Source organism: Hylobates moloch, unplaced genomic scaffold (genome assembly GCF_009828535.3).
Source record: "Hylobates moloch isolate HMO894 unplaced genomic scaffold, HMol_V3 SCAFFOLD_2, whole genome shotgun sequence".
Taxonomy (NCBI): domain Eukaryota; kingdom Metazoa; phylum Chordata; class Mammalia; order Primates; family Hylobatidae; genus Hylobates; species Hylobates moloch.
In genome coordinates this window covers 34,384,047-34,403,285 of record NW_026652277.1, presented here as the reverse complement: position 1 = coordinate 34,403,285, position 19,239 = coordinate 34,384,047, and the positions used below count along the sequence as shown (strand labels likewise).

General features: G+C 35.4%; 1 protein-coding gene across 5 annotated transcripts in view; it reads left to right on the top strand.

Moving 5' to 3' along the window:
- RAP1GDS1 (Rap1 GTPase-GDP dissociation stimulator 1) overlaps positions 1 to 19,239 on the top strand; it is a 177,367-nt gene that overhangs the window by 64,689 nt on the left and 93,439 nt on the right. For all 5 annotated transcript variants that reach the window (XM_032135840.2, XM_032135619.2, XM_032135773.2 and 2 more), the window contains exon 3: positions 10,697 to 10,819. In XM_032135840.2, coding sequence (XP_031991731.1) covers positions 10,697 to 10,819 — 123 coding nt within the window. The remainder of the gene's footprint in view (positions 1 to 10,696; positions 10,820 to 19,239) is intronic.

Genomic DNA, 19,239 nt, shown 5'->3' with positions numbered 1-19,239 from the left:
AAAAATCAAAATCTCAGTACTTCAAGAAAACCTTGTTCTAACACAGGGGACCAAATTTTTAGTTTTGTATCAGTGTATTTTTAGTATCAAAGCTCAATCTTTAGAAAGACTTGTAAATAATTCCCTTCTAATTATAGCCAACTTGATCACACACAATTTCTTTCCTAAATTCATCTTTCTCAAACCTTTCATGAGCTGCATAGACCTTTGACAACATGCTTTGACTTTTTGTTTTATCCTATATGTCCTCTTTCTTAAATAACACACCATCTTACTTTAGGACAAAAATTTACCACAAGATTCTTTCTCATACAAAATTATTCTTTTTCTTTTTAACCTTTCTTACCAAAAATACAATTTCATACCTGTAATTTTTTTAATATCTCTCTTTCCTACTTATTTTACTTATTGCTTCCTTTTCTATCTTATTTCCTTCTTAAATCATATTTTGAAACAACGTTTAACCTCTGAATTAGACAAAATTATTATCTCAATAGAGAATACATTTTTATGCTTTCATTATCAAAAACACATTTTTGTGTACTTTGTTTACAAAATTATATATGTTAGAATTTTATTTCTTAGTAACATTAATTTTTAGTGAAAACATAGGAAGCAAGAAATTTTGAACTGTTCGTTGCATATCAGTATTTTTATAGATGAGAATCATTTTGTAATTTCAGAAAATGTTTCCCCATAATTTTTATGTTAAAAATAGACCCAAATATATTTAGACTTTTTATAAAATTTAAGAACCTAAGAGCAAACTTACAATTATGTTCAGCAATTTATGTTTTAATGTTTTTTAAGAATCTTAATTGGAAAGACCCAGACATTTAATGAATATCTATTACTTAATTTAACATAACATTGGGAATTTAGATTGCCTGAAAAGTTCATGGGTAAACATTTATCCTGCCTACATTTACCTGGTTTATCTTTAACAATTATACCTAGATTACTTATGAAAGTTGAGATACTGGGTAAAACTAGTCATCATTTCAAGTTATTTTTCTTTTAACCATTTATATAGACTGAATATCAGGCATTCACCTAAGTAAGAAACTAAAATATATTGGTATTTTGCCAATAACTTAGAACACACAGCTGTTTTTATTAAACTAAACAGTGTTACGTTAGTCTTACCAAAGAATTATACCAACAAAGATTATTCTGTTTTAGGTTGGGTTTATAGTGTTACGGCCTTAAAACATCTAGCAGAGACAAATATAATCCTGTCTGACCAGTAAACTTAGGCAAAAATGTATGTTGATAATTTTGAATACATTTTTAGTAAGTTTTAAAACCACCTTATGTATCAAAGCTTTTTTAAGTCACATGAACTAAAAGACATTTGGCTTAATTACTGTATATTTCATGTAAGTGCTCATTTATTTAAGCCAGTCTGAATAGAATTCCTTAAGGGATTTCTGGCCAAGTACATCAGATTTTACTATGTAGACATAACATACAACATAATATATGTGCATATGCATAAACACACCTAAGCATATATACATACACACAAAAATTTTGGGGGTAAAACAGTTTCTATAGCAGTTTAAAAAAACAAAAAAAACCTCTTTTACCCTTCCCCCACCTTTGACTCAGTTTCACATGAGTTTAGGGTTAAATTTTGATTGTTGACATTTTTAGCTAGGGCTGGCCAAATTGTATAAGAAAAACAAAATTTCTAAGTGACATTGAATTTTCGGTAAGAAGTCTGTCTTTTGTTTGCCAGTCTGATTTGCTTGACTAGTCAGCGTAGCAGGGAAATCGTTTAGTGCGTTTTTGGTTTTTTGTTTTTCACCCCCGCATGGCAGAAAAAGGAATTTTTATGCTGGACAGAGATACTTTATATTGTTTCTTTGAGCTCAAGACTTTTAATTGTTTGATCTGAGATCCTAACTTTTGTGAGCACTATATAGTTCTTTTTCTTTTAGACTATGAATCCTTCAGTTAACTGTTTCTTTACCCTAAACAATTGTTAGTCAGGCAAACCTAAATTTACATTTCCAAAAGATACCTAAGTCATTAGTTGTCATCAAGCTGTTACACTTTGTAAAGCTATTAATTTGAAAGTCCTTTAAGACTTTTTTTTTTTAATCTTGGCTGGAATTCTATAAGCAGTGAGTTTTATATCAACACCAGTAGGAAAATCAGCAGAATCAAAGTAGGCAACAACAACAAAAAAGAGATAGGGAAGGTAGAAGGCTTTTCATGTCAGCTTAATATTTGCAGGTTTTTTGTTTTTTTAAAAAGAGAGTTTGAATAATGAGCATTTGAGCTCCGGATTTTCCTGGATGTACTTGGTCCATCAGTTAAAAAATGAGAATAGGCCATAAGATGTAGCCTGCTGAAGTCCCCTAGAACCTGACATGCCTTAATGTTTGAGAATTCCATTCCTTTTCTTATTAATCTCTCAAAAGTACGGAAAATCCCATAAATTCTGTCAGGGTGTGTCAGGACTGTTGTTTTAGGTGCTGGTGACTGTCCTACTGGCTTTTAATTAATCATTCTGTGTCCATCAGGCTACAAGGATCAATAATAAGAGTGTGAAGCCAGTCTGAGGTTGGCCATGCAGTTGCTGGGCAGATGTCCTCACTGAGGTTGTAAGTTTGTAATGGTCTTTGTGGTTTTTGCAGTCTTCTGTGATGGTTTTTGTTATCAGGGATTTATGCATGAGAACACTGTCTTCATGACCTTTTCTGGCTCTATTAGGGTTGGTTGTTTGTTTTTAAACACAAGCGACTCCATTTTGATTTGGACAACTTTCAAATTGTATAGAATTTGGAAAATATGAAAAAGTTTTTTTATTTTACAAATTTGAATTATTTCACATAAATGTAGCTTCTTTTCAAAAAAACTTATCTTTGAGTGTTTATCATATTAAATATTCTTTTCAAATGATATTATTAATGACTATATAATGTTCTTTTAGAATGCTAGACCGTAGTGATAGTTGTCTTTTAAGATGATACTGTGAGCCACTTCACTCTTTCCTTTGGCCAAGATTAATGTTGATTTTAAGTGACTTCTTACCCTTTTTTTTTTTTTTTTTACTTTTCTGTGTACCTTTCTGTTGTTTTGTTTTCCTGGGAAAGTGGAGTAAATTTTATATCACACTTGTATAAAGTAATATTTCCTTAAATAGATTCCTTGCATTACTCATTTTCTTAGATGCCCTATTAAGAAGTGACTTACTTGATAAACAGTGTATAATCCTATTGGCTCACAGCAAACATTAGCAAATTGAAGACTTCAAAAAATCTTGCAGATGCCAAATCTCTTTATCTTTATTTACTTCATATTTTCCCCCAGGGTATTTGGTAATAGAATGGAGATAGATCTTTTGCTGAAAATATTTTTTTCACTATGTTTTATTATATCCTCATTTTCTTAGTCTGCAGTAAGAAATCTGTATTTCTTATAGGTAAATATGCATATCTTCAGTAATTCAACTTCTTGGTGAACAGTCCAGTTATATACTCTGCTTATACCACAGTCATTAACACTTTCCTCATGGTGTTTACATTCTCAATAAATATATCTTATTTTTTAACCATGTAACTCTTAAATTTTTTAGCAACTGCTTTGTGACCTACTTAGTGGTAATTTTAAAGAAAATAGTCAAACTAGCAGATCTCCTTGCTTATTCTAGTGATGATTTCCACACACATAACTACTCCCACTCCCACATCTTACATTAATCCTGGAATTGAAATGAGTATAAGACTATCAAAATCATTTACTGTAATTTTATAAAATGAGTCTCACAACTTAGTTTTTTAGTGACATCTGTTTCTGATGTTGAATCATGGTATAAATGGGTTTTTGTTCTGCTATCTTTCTTTTCATGACTTCATATATCCTTTTTTTAAACTCTTGCATTTCATGTTCCTTTTGTTTATTTAAGATCCTCAATCAGTTTTCTTCACTGGGGGAGAAAGTTGTTATCAGTGAAAGAATTGCCATTTTTTTTTATTCCCATCCCTGCCACCCCCACTTCAAACACTTTCATTTTCTTTTAGAAACATTAATTTCTCATTTGTCTGGCCCTTACTTTAAGCTGCTTATACTCAGCATATTTCTCTTCTGTGTTTTCATTGTGGGTTTTTTTTGTTTTGTTTTGTTTTGTTTTGTTTTTGTTTTTTCTTGAGGCAGAGTCTCACTTTGTTGCCCAGGCTAGAGTGCAGTGGCACGATCTCAGCTCACTGCAACCTCTGCCTCCCAGGTTCAAGTGATTCTTATGCCTCAGCCTCCTGAGTAGCTGGGATTACAGGCATCCACCACCATGCCCAGCTAATTTTTATATTTTTAGTAGAGATGAGGTTTCACCATGTTGGCCAGGCTTGCCTCGAACTCCTGGCCTCAACTGATCCGCCCACCTCGGCCTCCCAAAGTGCTGGGATTACAGGTGTGAGCCGCTGCACCCGTCCTTCAGTCTGTTTCAGCCTGCTTCATTCTTTGTATACGCAGTTGCTTTTCTCTCATTTAATCACTGCCTCAGTTTAGCTATCCCAAAATACTATACATCTCTTTCTCACTCAGTTGTCTTACCTTAGTTCTTACTCTTGTAAAATGTGTTAAATAACAATATTTTTCACATAATAATTTGGCAAATCAGGTCAAAGTATAGTCATCAACATATAACTTCTGAATGACAGTTGTAGTAGGAAGAGCTTTGGAGAAGAAATCACAAAAGCTGTTTTCTTATTCCTTTTCCAATGTAATCTTATTATATGGCCTTAATTGTAATATGAAGAACATGACCTATCATCCCTATCTCAGATGACTTTTTAAATGAAGAGATTAATGTGTTTGAAAATGCTTTGAAATTTTTACAAATGCTCTTAATAAAAAATTAAGACAGAGTGTTTATGGAAGTCAGATAACATTAAAAAGATTGAATAGCTTTCAGTCAGGTACCTTTTAATGAGGACAGTGTGAGTCTAATGAGTAGGAATTAGCTAAAATGGTAGGGTGAGGGAGGGGGGTGGCATTTCAAAGAGGGAACATCATGTGCAGAAAGGAGTTATGAAATAAGATGATTAATATGGATTACTATAAGTAATTTAGTATGGCTAGAGTGTAGGATGTCCATGGAGGTGTATCAAGAGATAGGATTAGGAAGTATGAATGTGCTTGAATGTTTAATGAAAAGATGTGGAGGATTGCTTAAAAATTTAAAGGAATGACATAAACTTTGCATTTCCAGAAGTTTATTCTTACACTATTGTAGATGAAAGATGCGGACGGGGCAGGGGAGGCAAACTGGAGTTAGGGAGACTTGAGGAGGCTATTGCATTTAACAAGGGTCTGAACTGAGAACTTGAAGTAATATGAATGTAGAAAGGAAAAAGATAGATGCAAAAGACAATAGTGAGATGGAATCTATGGGACCTATGTTCTGATTAAATGTGGGTGGTAGGGCATATTCTCATTCATAGGTGGGAGTTGAACAATGAGAACACATGGACACAGGAAGGGGAACATCACACTCTGCGGACTGTTGTGGGGTGGGGGAAGCGGGGAGGGACTGCATTAGGAGATATACCTAATGCTAAATGACGAGTTAATGGATGCAGCACACCAACATGGTACACGGATACATATGTAACAAACCTGCACATTGTGCACATGTACCCTAAAACTTAAAGTATAATAATAATAAAATAAATAAATAAATAAATAAATAAATGTGGGTAGTAGGAAGCTATTTACTAAAAGAGAAAATTTTATAATTATTCTAGGGCTTCTGGCTTAAATGGGTTTCCTACCATTCACTGAGATAGAGACCAAAATGAATTTAAAGGAAAGAGGGTAAATTTAATTTTGATTTTGTTAAATTTGAGGTATTTAGCATATACCCAAGTGCAAATGCTTTGTTTTCTGTTGCATAAAAGGAGAGAGGATTGGGGACTTGTCTCTTTGGTAAATGAAGCCTTGGGTTTAGATCAGATCACCCAAAGCAGCATAGGGCTAAGTCTCTTTGTTACACCCTATTTTTAAAATCTACCCCTTGATAAATATACAATTCCCCAGAAACCTTGATATCCATGGCCCCCCTTTGATTCATATTTCTGGTCCTTGTAGTTTATCCCAAGTCTGAGCCTTCAGTGAAAACCTGTCTTCTCACAATCTGCCATAAGGATCCCTAGGCCACTATTTTACCACTTCTTTATTGTTCTCATAACTCTAAGTAAAACTTAAAATGTTTTTTATTACCCTAAAGCTATATTACCAATCTAATCCAAATACACTTTTAACCTAATAGAGTCTTAGTAATAGCAGTCATTATTTTTATTTTTCTAACCTGGAGTTTACTATAAATTGATTATCAATTGCTTTTCATTAGTTTATCCTCATGAAACCTATGTGATAATATAACATCATAAATTCAGTTTATTGTAGTAGTATACCTGGAAATTCCCTCTTGGTATTTAACTGTAAAGCCAATTATTTTAATATGTTTACTTGGCAGCTTTGTTTGGAACTTGAGCCTTTCTCAAGCTATAACCTTAAATTGTGAGTTCTCTCCCATTCTCCTTACTCCCTCCTTTGTAATACTTTGTATTGGCCTTGAGGATTTGTGTGAGTTGTGCTTTAAACTCTGCTCATATGACATTATAGCCTGACTTCTTGATTTACTCTTCTTCCAAGTTTCTCTGGCCTGATTGCCCAATTTTCCTTTTCTTTCCTATATCTGGCAGTGTCATAACTAAGCTGCCTCCTTGCTACCAGGAGGTCAGATGGAGTGAGGACATAGGGCTTCAGGGACAAAATGAGTGCTGGAAGAACTTCAGGGGCTATTGTGATGGATATGACTCCTGCCTCAGCTCCCACAGATACTATTTTAAAGTAGCAATTGCCTGTCATATATGGGTCCTTCAAAATTCAAAAACTGCCAGCTGCCTATAATTTGTAGGCATTCTCAAACATTTTTATGACTGTACCTAGATGTGAAGGAGGAGAAAGATGTTGAATTGATTCCTGCAAACATTAAAAAGGGTGTAGTTAAAATGTCAATAGTAGTCTGGCTACAGATAGTGAAGAGTCTACCTTTTTTTTTTAAACAAGACGCCTGATCACAGTGCATGGTTTTTGATTTTTTTTTTTTTAACAAGTAGCCATTCATTTGGACATGCAAACATCAACCTCTGACTACTCCTTAGTGCCGTTTTAAAATTGTTTCAAGGGTTTTCACAGATATCTGAGAACATCCTCAGTTCACAGGCCAATATACATTTTGAGATACAGTGTAATGCCAGTGCAAAAAGTATATGCGGAATGAAGTTAGAACTTTGTAGTTTATACAAGTTGGAATAGCTATTATTAAAAAGTCAAAAAATAACAGGTGGTGGTGAGGTTGCAGAGAAAAGGGAATGCTTATAGAATGCTGGCGGGAATGTAAATAGTTCAGCCATTGTGGAAATTAGCTTGGCCATTTTACAAAGAACTTAAAATAGAACTACCGTTCTACCCAACAGTTGTATTATTGGGCATGTACCCAAAGGAATAGAAATCATTCTACAAGTTGGAATAGCTGTTATTAAAAAGTCAAAAAATAACAGATGGTGGTGAGGTTGCAGAGAAAAGGGAATGCTTATACACTGCTGGTGGGAAGGTAAATAGTTCAGCCATTGTGGAAATTAGCTTGGCCATTTTACAAAGAACTTAAAACAGAACTACCATTCTACCCAGCAGTCGTATTATTGGGCATGTACCCAAAGGAATAGAAATCATTCTACGATAAAGACACACACACATCGCAGCACTATTCACAGTAACAAAGACATGGAATCAACTTAAGCCCATCAGTGGTATACTGGATAAAGAAAATGTGGTACATATACACCATGGAATATTACACAGTCATAAACATGAGTGAGATTATGTCCTTTGCAGCAACATGAAGCTGTAGGTCATTATCCTAAGCAAACTAACACAGAAACAAAAAACAAAGACCACACATTCTCACTTAAGTGGGAGCTGCCAGGCATGGTGGCTCACGCCTGTAATGCCAGCACTTGGGGAAGCACTTAAGGTAGATCACTTGAGGCAGATAACTTGAGGCCAGTAGTTCAAGACCAGCCTGGCTAACATAGCAAAACCCCATCTCTACTAAAAAATACAAAAATTAGCTTGGCATTAGGGTGCACACCCATAATCTCAGCTGCTTGGGAGGCTGAGGCATGAGAATCACTTGAACCCAAGAGGCAGAGGTTGCAATGAGCTGAGATCGCACCACTTCACTCCAGCCTAGTTGAAAGAGCAGGACTCCGTCTCAAAAAAGAAAAAAACATATATACATATATATGTAAATATATATATAAAAAGTAGGAGCTAAACATTGAGTACATATGGATACAATGAAGGGAACAGCCGACACTGGGACCTACTTGAGGAGGGAGGGTGGGAGGAAGATGAGTACTGAAAAACTACCTATCGGGTACTATGCTTATTACCTGAGTGACTAAATAATCTTTACACCAAACCCCCATGACATGCAATTTACCTATGTAAGAAACCTACCCATGTACCCTAAACCTAAAATAAAAGTTTAAAAAATAAAAAAATACACTTTGTAGTTATTTATTGGACAGTGGTGTTTGAGTGATAAAGTACAAGTTTGTTCTTTACTTTTTTATGTCACAGAAAAATGGTAGTTCCCAGACATTTACATTCTAAACCTGTATAGAAATCTACATGCTAGCAGGTAAAAATAATTCCTGTTAGATTTTTCTAAGTTGTAAATCAGATTTATGTGAAAAACCAGGTTATGTTTTTCCCTTTTATTTATTTGGTAATAGCAGTGAAAATACTATTTTCAAATTCTGGATTCCTGTTGAGTACAGCTGTTCTCCCAGTTCACTGGATTTAATCTGTGGAAAGTGTCATTGGAGTGCAAGAGTTAGCATTGTTTTGTTTTTTTTCCCCTTGCCCCTGACATTCTACTCTGATATTAAGCCACTGTTTTAGTTACAGTTAAATGAGACATGCATGGGTGATTTGCAGTTAACTGCTCGCCTCCACACATAACAAATGCCTCGGCTTCGTATCTAATCATGATTCATGCCTTATGCCAGACTCTTGCTGTCATCCCAGTACCAGCAGATGGTGGGGCTAGACCCCTGGGGCAGTATGACCCAGTGTTCTAAGGTTATATATCTTCTGGTAGCAATGGTCAGAAAAGGAAAGATTTTAACATGGCAAATTAAGTTTAGTTCTTTATGGCTTTTTGCTTAAAAAAAAAAAAAAAGGATCTTAGGTGTCACATTTTCAAGTGGTCCCATAAAAACTTATTTTTTAGTCCAGTAAAATAAAAGCATAAACTGGAGTGTTATCATTCCTTAACTCCAAATCCTGGTAGTCAAGGGGTACATGGAACAGTGATTTTTCACTTTCCTCAAACCCATGATTGGAAATACATTTTACATACAGTACATATATACTTACAGGCACATACGCATATGCATATACATAATTCAAACCAAAATTTCAATCATAATGTTTGACCTTACCATGTGCAATTTTTTTCTCTTCTTTTTTGTTGTAGATGTTGTTAATCCTTTCTCTCATTTTAACCAGTTTCTAGTCTTCATTCCCCAAGTAGATTTTAGCGCTCATAATGGATTGGGACCCACAGTTTGAAAAACTGTATTAAGCAATCAGCACTTACTATAAAGAAATATGTTACGTACTTTTTTGTGGAGTTTCTCAAATCATAAAAAATTATTTTCCTCCTCTTTACTGATCACATCAGCTGCCATTTAGTTAAAAAGAAATTTTTAGGGTTCTCTATTATTTGTATGTATATCCAAGGATCTAAAGGACATAGAGGAGCTACATATAGAAACAATTTCAATTGAATGTTTTAATGAGCCTTATAACCTCTAGCTTTAAACACATGCCATTTCTCTTCATTGTTCACAAATAATAATTTTATTTCTTTGAGCTTTTCTTTATTTTTATCTTATATTTTAATAGGTCATTCTTTCAATAACATACATGAAGTAGCTTGTTTTTATAGGCCCATTATTTGTATTTTAACAAAGAAGGAAAGGAAAGAAGTGGGGGCCTCTTGAATTTCTGTATCACCAAATAGAGTTCAGAATCCTATGGGTTTTTGCAGTGTACTATTTCCCTTCTTCATTAATGGTGATGTGAATGAGTTGTATGAAAAACACAGGAGTCATAGGAACCATGTAATCCCTTGACTATCACTTTTCATTCCATATAAAATGATAGGAGGTGAGTTTTTTGCCTATCTTATTGCCATTTTTTAAAGTTGCTATGGCATTATAGGGAACCATAGAGTTTATATAAAGTGGTAGCTCTTAGAATTCAGAAGAGATGTAGAAAAAAGCATTTGTATTCTGAATAGACAGGGTTAGAACTAACATTGAGAGTAAGTTTGGTATGCAAATGATATATTCAGAAAGAACTTCTTTATAGTCTGACTGTAAATAAACAAAATATTATATTATCAAGTGTTTTGTGCAGATTAAAACTCAAGATAAAAGCAGCTTTTGGAGCAGAAGGTAATTTTGTATAAAGACATATATTTGAATGTATACCGAAACTAATTTCTATTATGGGTGGGAAAAATTCTTGAAGAATTTATTGTAGATAACGGTTGTCACTGTTAGCATTAAAGATTTTCATTGAAGCTCTTTGTATGTATCTCTTTTAGATACGGAAACAAGTGAAAAAATCCAAGCAAGTGGAATACTTCAGCTGTTTGCAAGTCTGTTGACTCCACAGTCTTCCTGCAAAGCCAAAGTAGCTAACATCATAGCAGAAGTAGCCAAAAATGGTGAGGTTTACCTCAAGAACTTTTCTGCTGGGAACATCTTCAGTTTTACATCTTACTTGTCAGTATGCTTTATTAATTTATGTTTTAATTTTGTAGATTAGACATTTTTTATTTCTATTTATCTTTTGTTTGACTCTTCATGTAATTGTTTTAAATGGCTGTAGTTACAGTCATTCATACATGTCCCATTTGATAACTCATTCCTTCTCAGTAGAATTATGGGAAAGCTCTGCCGCCCTCAGCTATACCTGTGTTATTTATTACTTTGGGTATAAGAGTCTTGAACTTGCCACTGAGTCATTCATCTTTATTGCCATAAGAGGTAATATATTTTAAAATATTTATGTTTGTTTGTGTTATACCCACATAAACTCACTGTTCTTTTTTAGTTTTGCCTATTGTTCCGGCATTGGCACTTCAACAGTATAGTTGGAATATATGTTCTATTTTCTACACTCACCTTTGTGGAAAACATATATTTCTTAAGTTTACATGTAAGAATACTCTGGAAAAACAATAATGACAACAAGTTTAGATTGTATACTGTTTATACACTGAGAGATTCTTTGGATGAATTATATCATAGCGTAAATATTTGCATGTGTTTTAATTCAGTCAGTTTGAGAAAAACACTGAATTCCTAAAGCAATTTTTAAGCATAAGAGAAGGCCATACTATATATAATACCTTTAGTTTGCCTCAGTTTGTCAGTTTTACATTATTTTTTAGCCTTTTATTGTAGTATGTTTCATATATTATTGTTTAAAGCGAAGGAATTTGCATAATCATCATGGCAGTTGGCTTTGTAAAGTACCAGTATATGTTGGTTTGGGCTGGTAAAACAATGTATTTTTAGGTGTGTTGCCAAAAAGAAAATTGTTTGAAACTGTATCATTTGTGTGGAGGTTCTCAAAATGCATTTCAAGTTCCAGTTAGATTCTATATTGGTATATCATTTTTTGGTGGTGGTTAGAAAATTGGCCACTTACCACTCTTATATGTCACATCTAAGAAGCAGATCTGGTTTGAAAATGAATTCTTTCCAGACATTGCTTGTTAACCTGGACCAACCCCTATCTGAATTTTCTTAGATACCAACCATCTTGGTTTTTAAGAACAAGTCTTTTATTTTTAACTTTGTTAGAGTCAGTATAGATTTCCAGAAATCAAGGTAGAGACTCCACAATTTTTATCTTAAAATCCTTTTTCTTAAGCATTCTTGTAGTGTAAAATCAGAAATTTTGGATAACAGATTTTTGTGAAATGGATTGCCATTCCTATATTCTCTTACTTAATAATATTCCTCATAATGCTGTGTCACAGTTGCATGACAACTCTGCTTTGAAGAGTTTCTTATAGTAATACCCTAGTAGATGACAGCTGTGTTCTAAAGACATAATAGACTTTTTAATGTTTATACTTTTAATCAGAGGCTGATAAAGGGCATATCACTAACCTCCACTGGTTAAAATAAGTAGGATACATTGGTATGATGTTTATTACTCCATGACCACATTGCTTTTTTAAGTGATTGGCTGAGAAAGTGGACCAGAGTCTTGTTGAGTGTTTTTTTGTTTGTTTGTTTGTTTTTGAGACAGGATCTTACTGTGTTGCCCAGGCTGAAGTGTAGTGGCAGGATCACGGTTCACTGCAGCCTTGACCTCCCGGGGTCAAGCAATCCTCCTATCTCAGCCTCCTGAGTAGCTGGACCGTAGGCATGTGCCACCATGCCTGGCTAATTTTTTAATTATTATTATTTTTTGTAAAGACAGGGTCTCCCTGTGTTGCCCAGGCTTGTCTCGAACTCCTGGATTCAAGGGATCCTCCCACCTCGGCCTCACAAAGGGCTGGGATTACAGGCATAAGCCACTGATTCTGGCCTTTGAGTGTTCTTTTCAAAAGAAATACGTAACTTCAGAAATGCAGCCTGACACAACATAGTATACTAATTGGGCATGTATTTCTTGTTAGAAATTGATGATGAAAAAGATTGTATGAACCAGAGAATAGGAGGTTGGAAGTTAATTTGTTCATCTTTACTCTGCTGTGCACAGAGGAGAAATATTAGCATATACTTCGTCCATTCAGATAAACCCCAAATAGGTTTTTGTACATACAAAAAGAATCTTTAAAAATTAACACACCTTTGTGCTGACATTCAAAATCTAGAGGATTTGTAAGAAGTTCCGTGGGCGAGTTTAATGTGGGAGGGTAGCTTTGACAATAAATTATAGTAAAAGATTTTTTACACCTTTTAAATGTATTATTGCCTTATATAATAGACTTAAGACTGATATGAGACAAAGGACAAATAAGCAAGATATGACATGTCTGTGAATATTTCAGAATTGGACTCTCAAAGTATTTAATAATAATAGTAATACTTCCTAATGCTAGCTATGATTTTGTGCTCACATAATTTAAGTGTTGTGTACATTATTTCAATCTCATATGAGATAGGGTTATTTTATACAGATAAGAAAACATAGAGGCTAAATATCTGGCCTGTCATCACACTTCAGTGATAATAGTTGGATTTTATGCACTAGTTTGTTTCTCTCCTTCCATTTCTTTTCAGTAAATGAGAATTTATGATGGCAGTGGAATGTGTAGAGGTGGTCTGAGTACAGGGGTAGCAGCATGTAACCTGAAAGATTGGGCTGGTAACTGATGTGAAAATGTGTAAAAAACCAGCAAAAGTTGAACTGCTTTATGTCTGTTCCTCTAAAGCAGTTCCCTGCCTTTGATCTGTAGCAGCAACAGACTCACCCAGGAACTTGTTAGATGCAAATTCTTGGATCCACTCACCCAGACTTACTGAATCAGGGACTCAAGAGTGGGCCCAACCATCTGTTTTAACAAGTCCTGTAGGTAATGCTGATGAGTATAAAGCTGGAGAACCGAGTTTGAGTTTAAAGCAGTATGGAATCAGTACTTTTGATTAACATTATGCTTTTTTGTTCTTCTGTGTACTTTATCATATTGCAAAGTGTTTATCAAAACTTCCACCTGAGTGCTCTTAACAACAAAAGCGTGAAAATTTACACGCAAGAGGACCTGGTGAGAGCACTAACCAGAAATACAGAAGTTTCCTGTTCTATTTATTTTAATTTTGCCCTCCATTCCATAACAGGTACCTGTAGTACATGTTTATTTTAGTATGAAATGCATGTGTGCCCTAGAAAAATCATTGAATAAAGTTGAGACTCCAGAAAAATGCACTATATTGTCAGGTAGCTTAAAGTTTACCTTGAGACCTCAGTGTTGGAAGCTTAACCTTCGTCATTTTGTAAGAATGCTTATCAGTACTTTCTTTTTCTTTTCTTTCTTTTTTTTTTTTTTGAGATGGAGTCGCCCAGGCTGGAGTGCAATGGCGCGATCTCAGCTCACTGCAAGCTCCACCTCCCGGGTTCAAGCAATTCTCCTGCCTCAGCTCCCTGAGTAGGTGGAATTACAGGCACGCGCCACCATACCCAGCTAATTTTTTGTATCTTTAGTAGAGACGGGGTTTCACCATGTTAGCCAGGTTGGTCTCAAACTCCTGACCTCGTGATCTGCCCACCTTGGTCTCCCAGAGTGCTGGGATTACAGGCGTGAGCCACTGCGCCCGGCCAGTACTTTCTTTAAAAACAAGGGCAGTACAAAGTGTGAGTGAAAAAATATAAATGTCAGTTTAACAACCCACATATGAAAGTCACTCATTCTTTTATATTCATGCCTCATAGTTTTCCTTGTTTTTCAAAAGAAAAACATAAAAAGCTAAGAGTTAATACAGGGAAGTTATTAGAGAAAATTCAAATATGAATATGTTATGATTTAGTCTAATAAATACTGAGGTGGACTCTGCTGCTCAGTGTTCTTATTTGGCTTGAAAATTTTGGTTTAAAAGAGTTTTAATAAAATAGTTTCTTCAGGTAAGTGAAAGTGGAGAAAGTAGACATTAGGTTTTTTAATATTTGAGGATATGTGAGGGGGATATAAATCTCGGTGTATATAAAAAGAAAATAATTTTCATCACAGCCTGTACTTTATGATGCTGCTGAATGAATATGTAATTCAAGTAGCTTTGAGAAAGTAAAAGCAAGAAAGTAAAGCGTTAACACTGTAAATTTACAAAAGAATAGAAATAATCAACAATAATTTAATGAATGTATTACTACAGTCAAAGGCCTCTGTTCTGTTCCATTGGTCTAGCTCTCTGTTTTGGTACCACTACCATGCTGTTTTGGTTACAGTAGCCTTGTAGTATAGTTTGAAGTCAGGTAGTGTGATGCCTCCAGCATTGTTGTTTTGGCTTAGGATTGACTTGGCAATGCGGGGTCTTTTTTGGTTCCATAAAAACATTAGTCTTAGGTAGAAATCAACTTTTTATTTTTATTGATATTGAAATAGAGCAGTACCTATTCCTTAGAACCTCTGTATTGAATTTCTACATTAACCTATACGTGTTTTGCAAAGAAACAAAAATGAATTCTATGTTGTGTAGGCAAATACGCATCTACAGAAACACTTAATGGCTCCTGCTTTCTACAGCATAATGGCATCCACTAATGCTGATTTCTATTCACTGTCATTCTGCATGTATCTTGCTTTCAGCCTCTTTCCCTTGCAGTACTGCCCCCTTCCCTGAACCAAAATTTTCAGTTCTCTGAGTTCAAATTGCCTAGAGAGAGAATCTGATTTTTTGCCTGTTTCTTAAGTTCATCGCCATTGTTCTTTTTAGGAAATCTTTCAAAGTAGACCATCTTTTAGGCTATTGAGTCAGAATCCAGCCAGCTGTGAAAGGTAGCAGGTATGAATGTAGAGGTATAGGTAGTAGGAACCCCTTCGAAGGATGACTGTCAGCCATTCTGAAGCCTCTCCAGTATAATATGTATAACATTTTAAACATATTTTTTTATTATTATTATACTTTAAGTTCTAGGGTACATGTGCACAACATGCAGGTTTGTTACATATGTATACATGTGCCATGTTGGTGTGCTACACCCATTAACTCATCATTTACTTTAGGTATATCTCCTAATGCTATCCCTTCCCCCTTCCCCCACCCCACGACAGGCCCCGGTGTGTGATGTTCCCCCTCCTATGTCCAAGTGTTCTCATTGTTCAATTCCCACCTGTGAGTGAGAACATGCAGTGTTTGGTTTTTTGTCCCTGCGATAGTTTGCTGAGAATGATGGTTTCCACCTTCATCCATGTCCCTACAAAGGACATGAATTCATTCCTTTTTTATGGCTGCATAATATTCCATGGTATATATGTGCCCCATTTTCTTAATCCAGTCTATCATTGATGGGCATTTGGGTTGGTTCCAAGTCTTTGCTATTATGAGTAGTGCCGCAATAAACATACGTGTGCATGTGTCTTTATAGAAGCATGATTTATAATCCTTTGGGTATATAACCAGTAATGGGATGGCTGGGTCAAATGGTATTTCTAGTTCTAGATCCTTGAGGAATCGCCACACTGTCTTCCACAATGGTTGAACTAGTTTACAGTCCCACCAACAGTGTAAAAGTGTTCCTATTTCTCCACATCCTCTCCAGCACCTGTTGTTTCCTGACTTTTTAATGATGGCCATTCTAACTGGTGTGAGATTGTATCTTATTGTGGTTTTGATTTGCATTTCTCTGATGGCCAGTGATGATGAGCATTTTTTCATGTGTCTGTTGGCTGCATAAATGTCTTCTTTTAAGAAGTGTCTGTTCATATCCTTTGCCCACTTTTTGATGGGGTTGTTTGTTTTTTTCTTGTAAATTTGTTTGAGTTCTTTGTAGATTCTGGATATTAGCCCTTTGTCAGATGAGTAGATTGCAGAAATTTTCTCCCATTCTGTAGGTTGCCTGTTCACTCTGATGGTAGTTTCTTTTGCTGTATAGAAGCTCTTTAGTTTAATTAGATCCCATTTGTCAATTTTGGCTTTTGTTACCATTGCTTTTGGTGTTTTAGACATGAAGTCCTTGCCCATGCCTATGTCCTGAATGGTATTGCCTAGGTTTTCTTCTAGGGTTTTTATGGTTTTAGGTCTAACATGTAAGTCTTTAATCCATCTTGAATTAATTTTTGTATAAGGTGTAAGGAAGGGATCCAGTTTCAGCTTTCTACATACGGCTAGCCAGTTTTCCCAGCACCATTTGTTAAATAGGGAATCCTTTCCCCCATGTCTTGTTTTTGTCAGGTTTGTCAAAGATCAGATGGTTGTAGATGTGTGGTATTATTTCTGAGGCCTCTGTTCTGTTCCATTGGTCTAGCTCTCTGTTTTGGTACCAGTACCATGCTGTTTTGGTTACTGTAGCCTTGTAGTATAGTTTGAAGTCAGGTAGTGTGATGCCTCCAGCTTTGTTGTTTTGGCTTAGGATTGACTTGGCAATGCGGGGTCTTTTTTGGTTCCATATGAACTTTAAAGTAGTTTTCCAATTCTGTGAAGAAAGTCATTGGTAGCTTGATGGGGATAGCATTGAATCTGTAAATTACTTTGGGCAGTATGGCCATTTTCCCGATACTGATTTGTCCTATCCATGAGCATAGAATGTTCTTCCGTTTGTGTCTGTCCTCTTTTATTTCGTTAGGCAGTGGTTTGTAATTCTCCTTGAAAATGTCCTTCACATCCCTTGTAAGTTGGATTCCTAGGTATTTTATTCTCTTTGAAGCAATTGTGAATGGGAGTTCACTCATGATTTGGCTCTCTGTCTGTCTGTTATTGGTGTATAAGAATGCTTATTATTTTTGCACATTTTAAACATATTCTTAAACATCCCTGGTATTTTTTTTAATATATCTGCCTGAAGCATGATAACTTTATGTCTTTAAAATTAGCTAGCGAGGACTACCACTCTTTGGTTAAAAAAGTAAATTAGCTGAAGAGCAAAAGAGTTTTAGAAGAAATTCTTTTTTACTTTATCCAGAGACTGACAGTGACTGACAGCTGAGGAATATATTAGCTTTGTTTTATCTTTATATGTTTTTGAGTAAAAAAATGGTTCCAAAGAGTTTTGATTCCACAATTTTTCTATAATTATTTACCCTCTATTATTCAAAGAATACTTGAAGCTATTGATTGTAGAGTCAAAATTTTAAAGATTGGTATCATATAGGCAAAACATCAAAGAAACACAGTAATTCTTCAATGTTGCCATTGCCTGAATAGCAATAACAAAACAAGCAAAATAATAAGATAAACAAGTTTTATTTGTGAATGAGTGCAAGTCAGACCATTCCTAAATTTCTTGTTTTAGTAGTCAATGAAATCATCTTTACTGTTGGGAACCAGGCATAGTTCAGTGAAAAGGATAATGAACATCTGTCTTTAATATGAGTCAGTAGCATGTTAATTTAAGATTTGAAATCTAGACCAGGCCTGGTGGTTCTCACCTATAATCCTAGCACTTTGGGAGGCCACGATGGGAGGATCACTTGAGCCTAGAAGTTCGACACCAGCCAGGGCAGCATAGTGAAACTCTGTCTATAAAAAAAAAAAAAAATTGGCCGGGTGTGGTGGCTTACGGCTGTAATCTCAGCACTTTGGGAGGCCGAGGCGGGTGGATCATGAGGTCAGGAGTTCAGGACCAACCTGGCCAACGTAGTGAATCCCCATCTCTACTAAAAATACAAAAATTAGCTGGGCGTGGTGGCACTTGCCTGTAGTCCCAACTACTCGGGAGGCTGAGGCAGGAGAATCATTTGAACCCCAGAGGCAGAGGTTGCAGTGAGCCAAGACTGCACCATTGCACTCCAGCCTGGGTGACAAAGCAAGGCTCCGTCTCAAAAATAAATACATAAATAAAATTATCTAGGCCTGGTGGTACACACCTGTAGTTCCAGCTATTCAGGAAGCTGAGGTCAGGGAGGATTCCTTAAGCTCAGGAGTTCGAGGCTACAGTGAGCCATTATCCTGCCATCACATTCCAGCTTGGGTGATAGGGTGACACCTTGTCTCAAGAAGAAAAAGATTTGAAATTTATGAAGGGTCTAAAATAACCATTAACTAAAGAGGTAGATAAGCAGATTGATATGTCATCTCCTATAGATGGTCATCGAATTCATGAACATGTGCGTACAGCATAATTCATTTTCTTAACGTGAGTAGTAGGATACTTAATACTACTGAGTTTGATAACATCAATGATAAACTCAAAGGTTAGTTGTTGAGATAGGAAATAATCTTAGTCTTAGAAGTTTACATTACAGGGGATTTTTAGTGGTAGAGTAATAAGTAAGAAAGAGACAATAGGAATTAATTCCTTTATTTTGAGAGAGAGGAATACCTCTGTGATTTACAGCTATCTTAGGAGGAAAAGAAGTTGTCTCAGAGGTAACAGCTGACAGAATAACCTATATGGTAAGCTCTAAGAATTTGAAAATGAAGGGAAAGAGAGGGAGGATTGCTTATGAGGGTACCTGTGGAACAAACCAAGAGG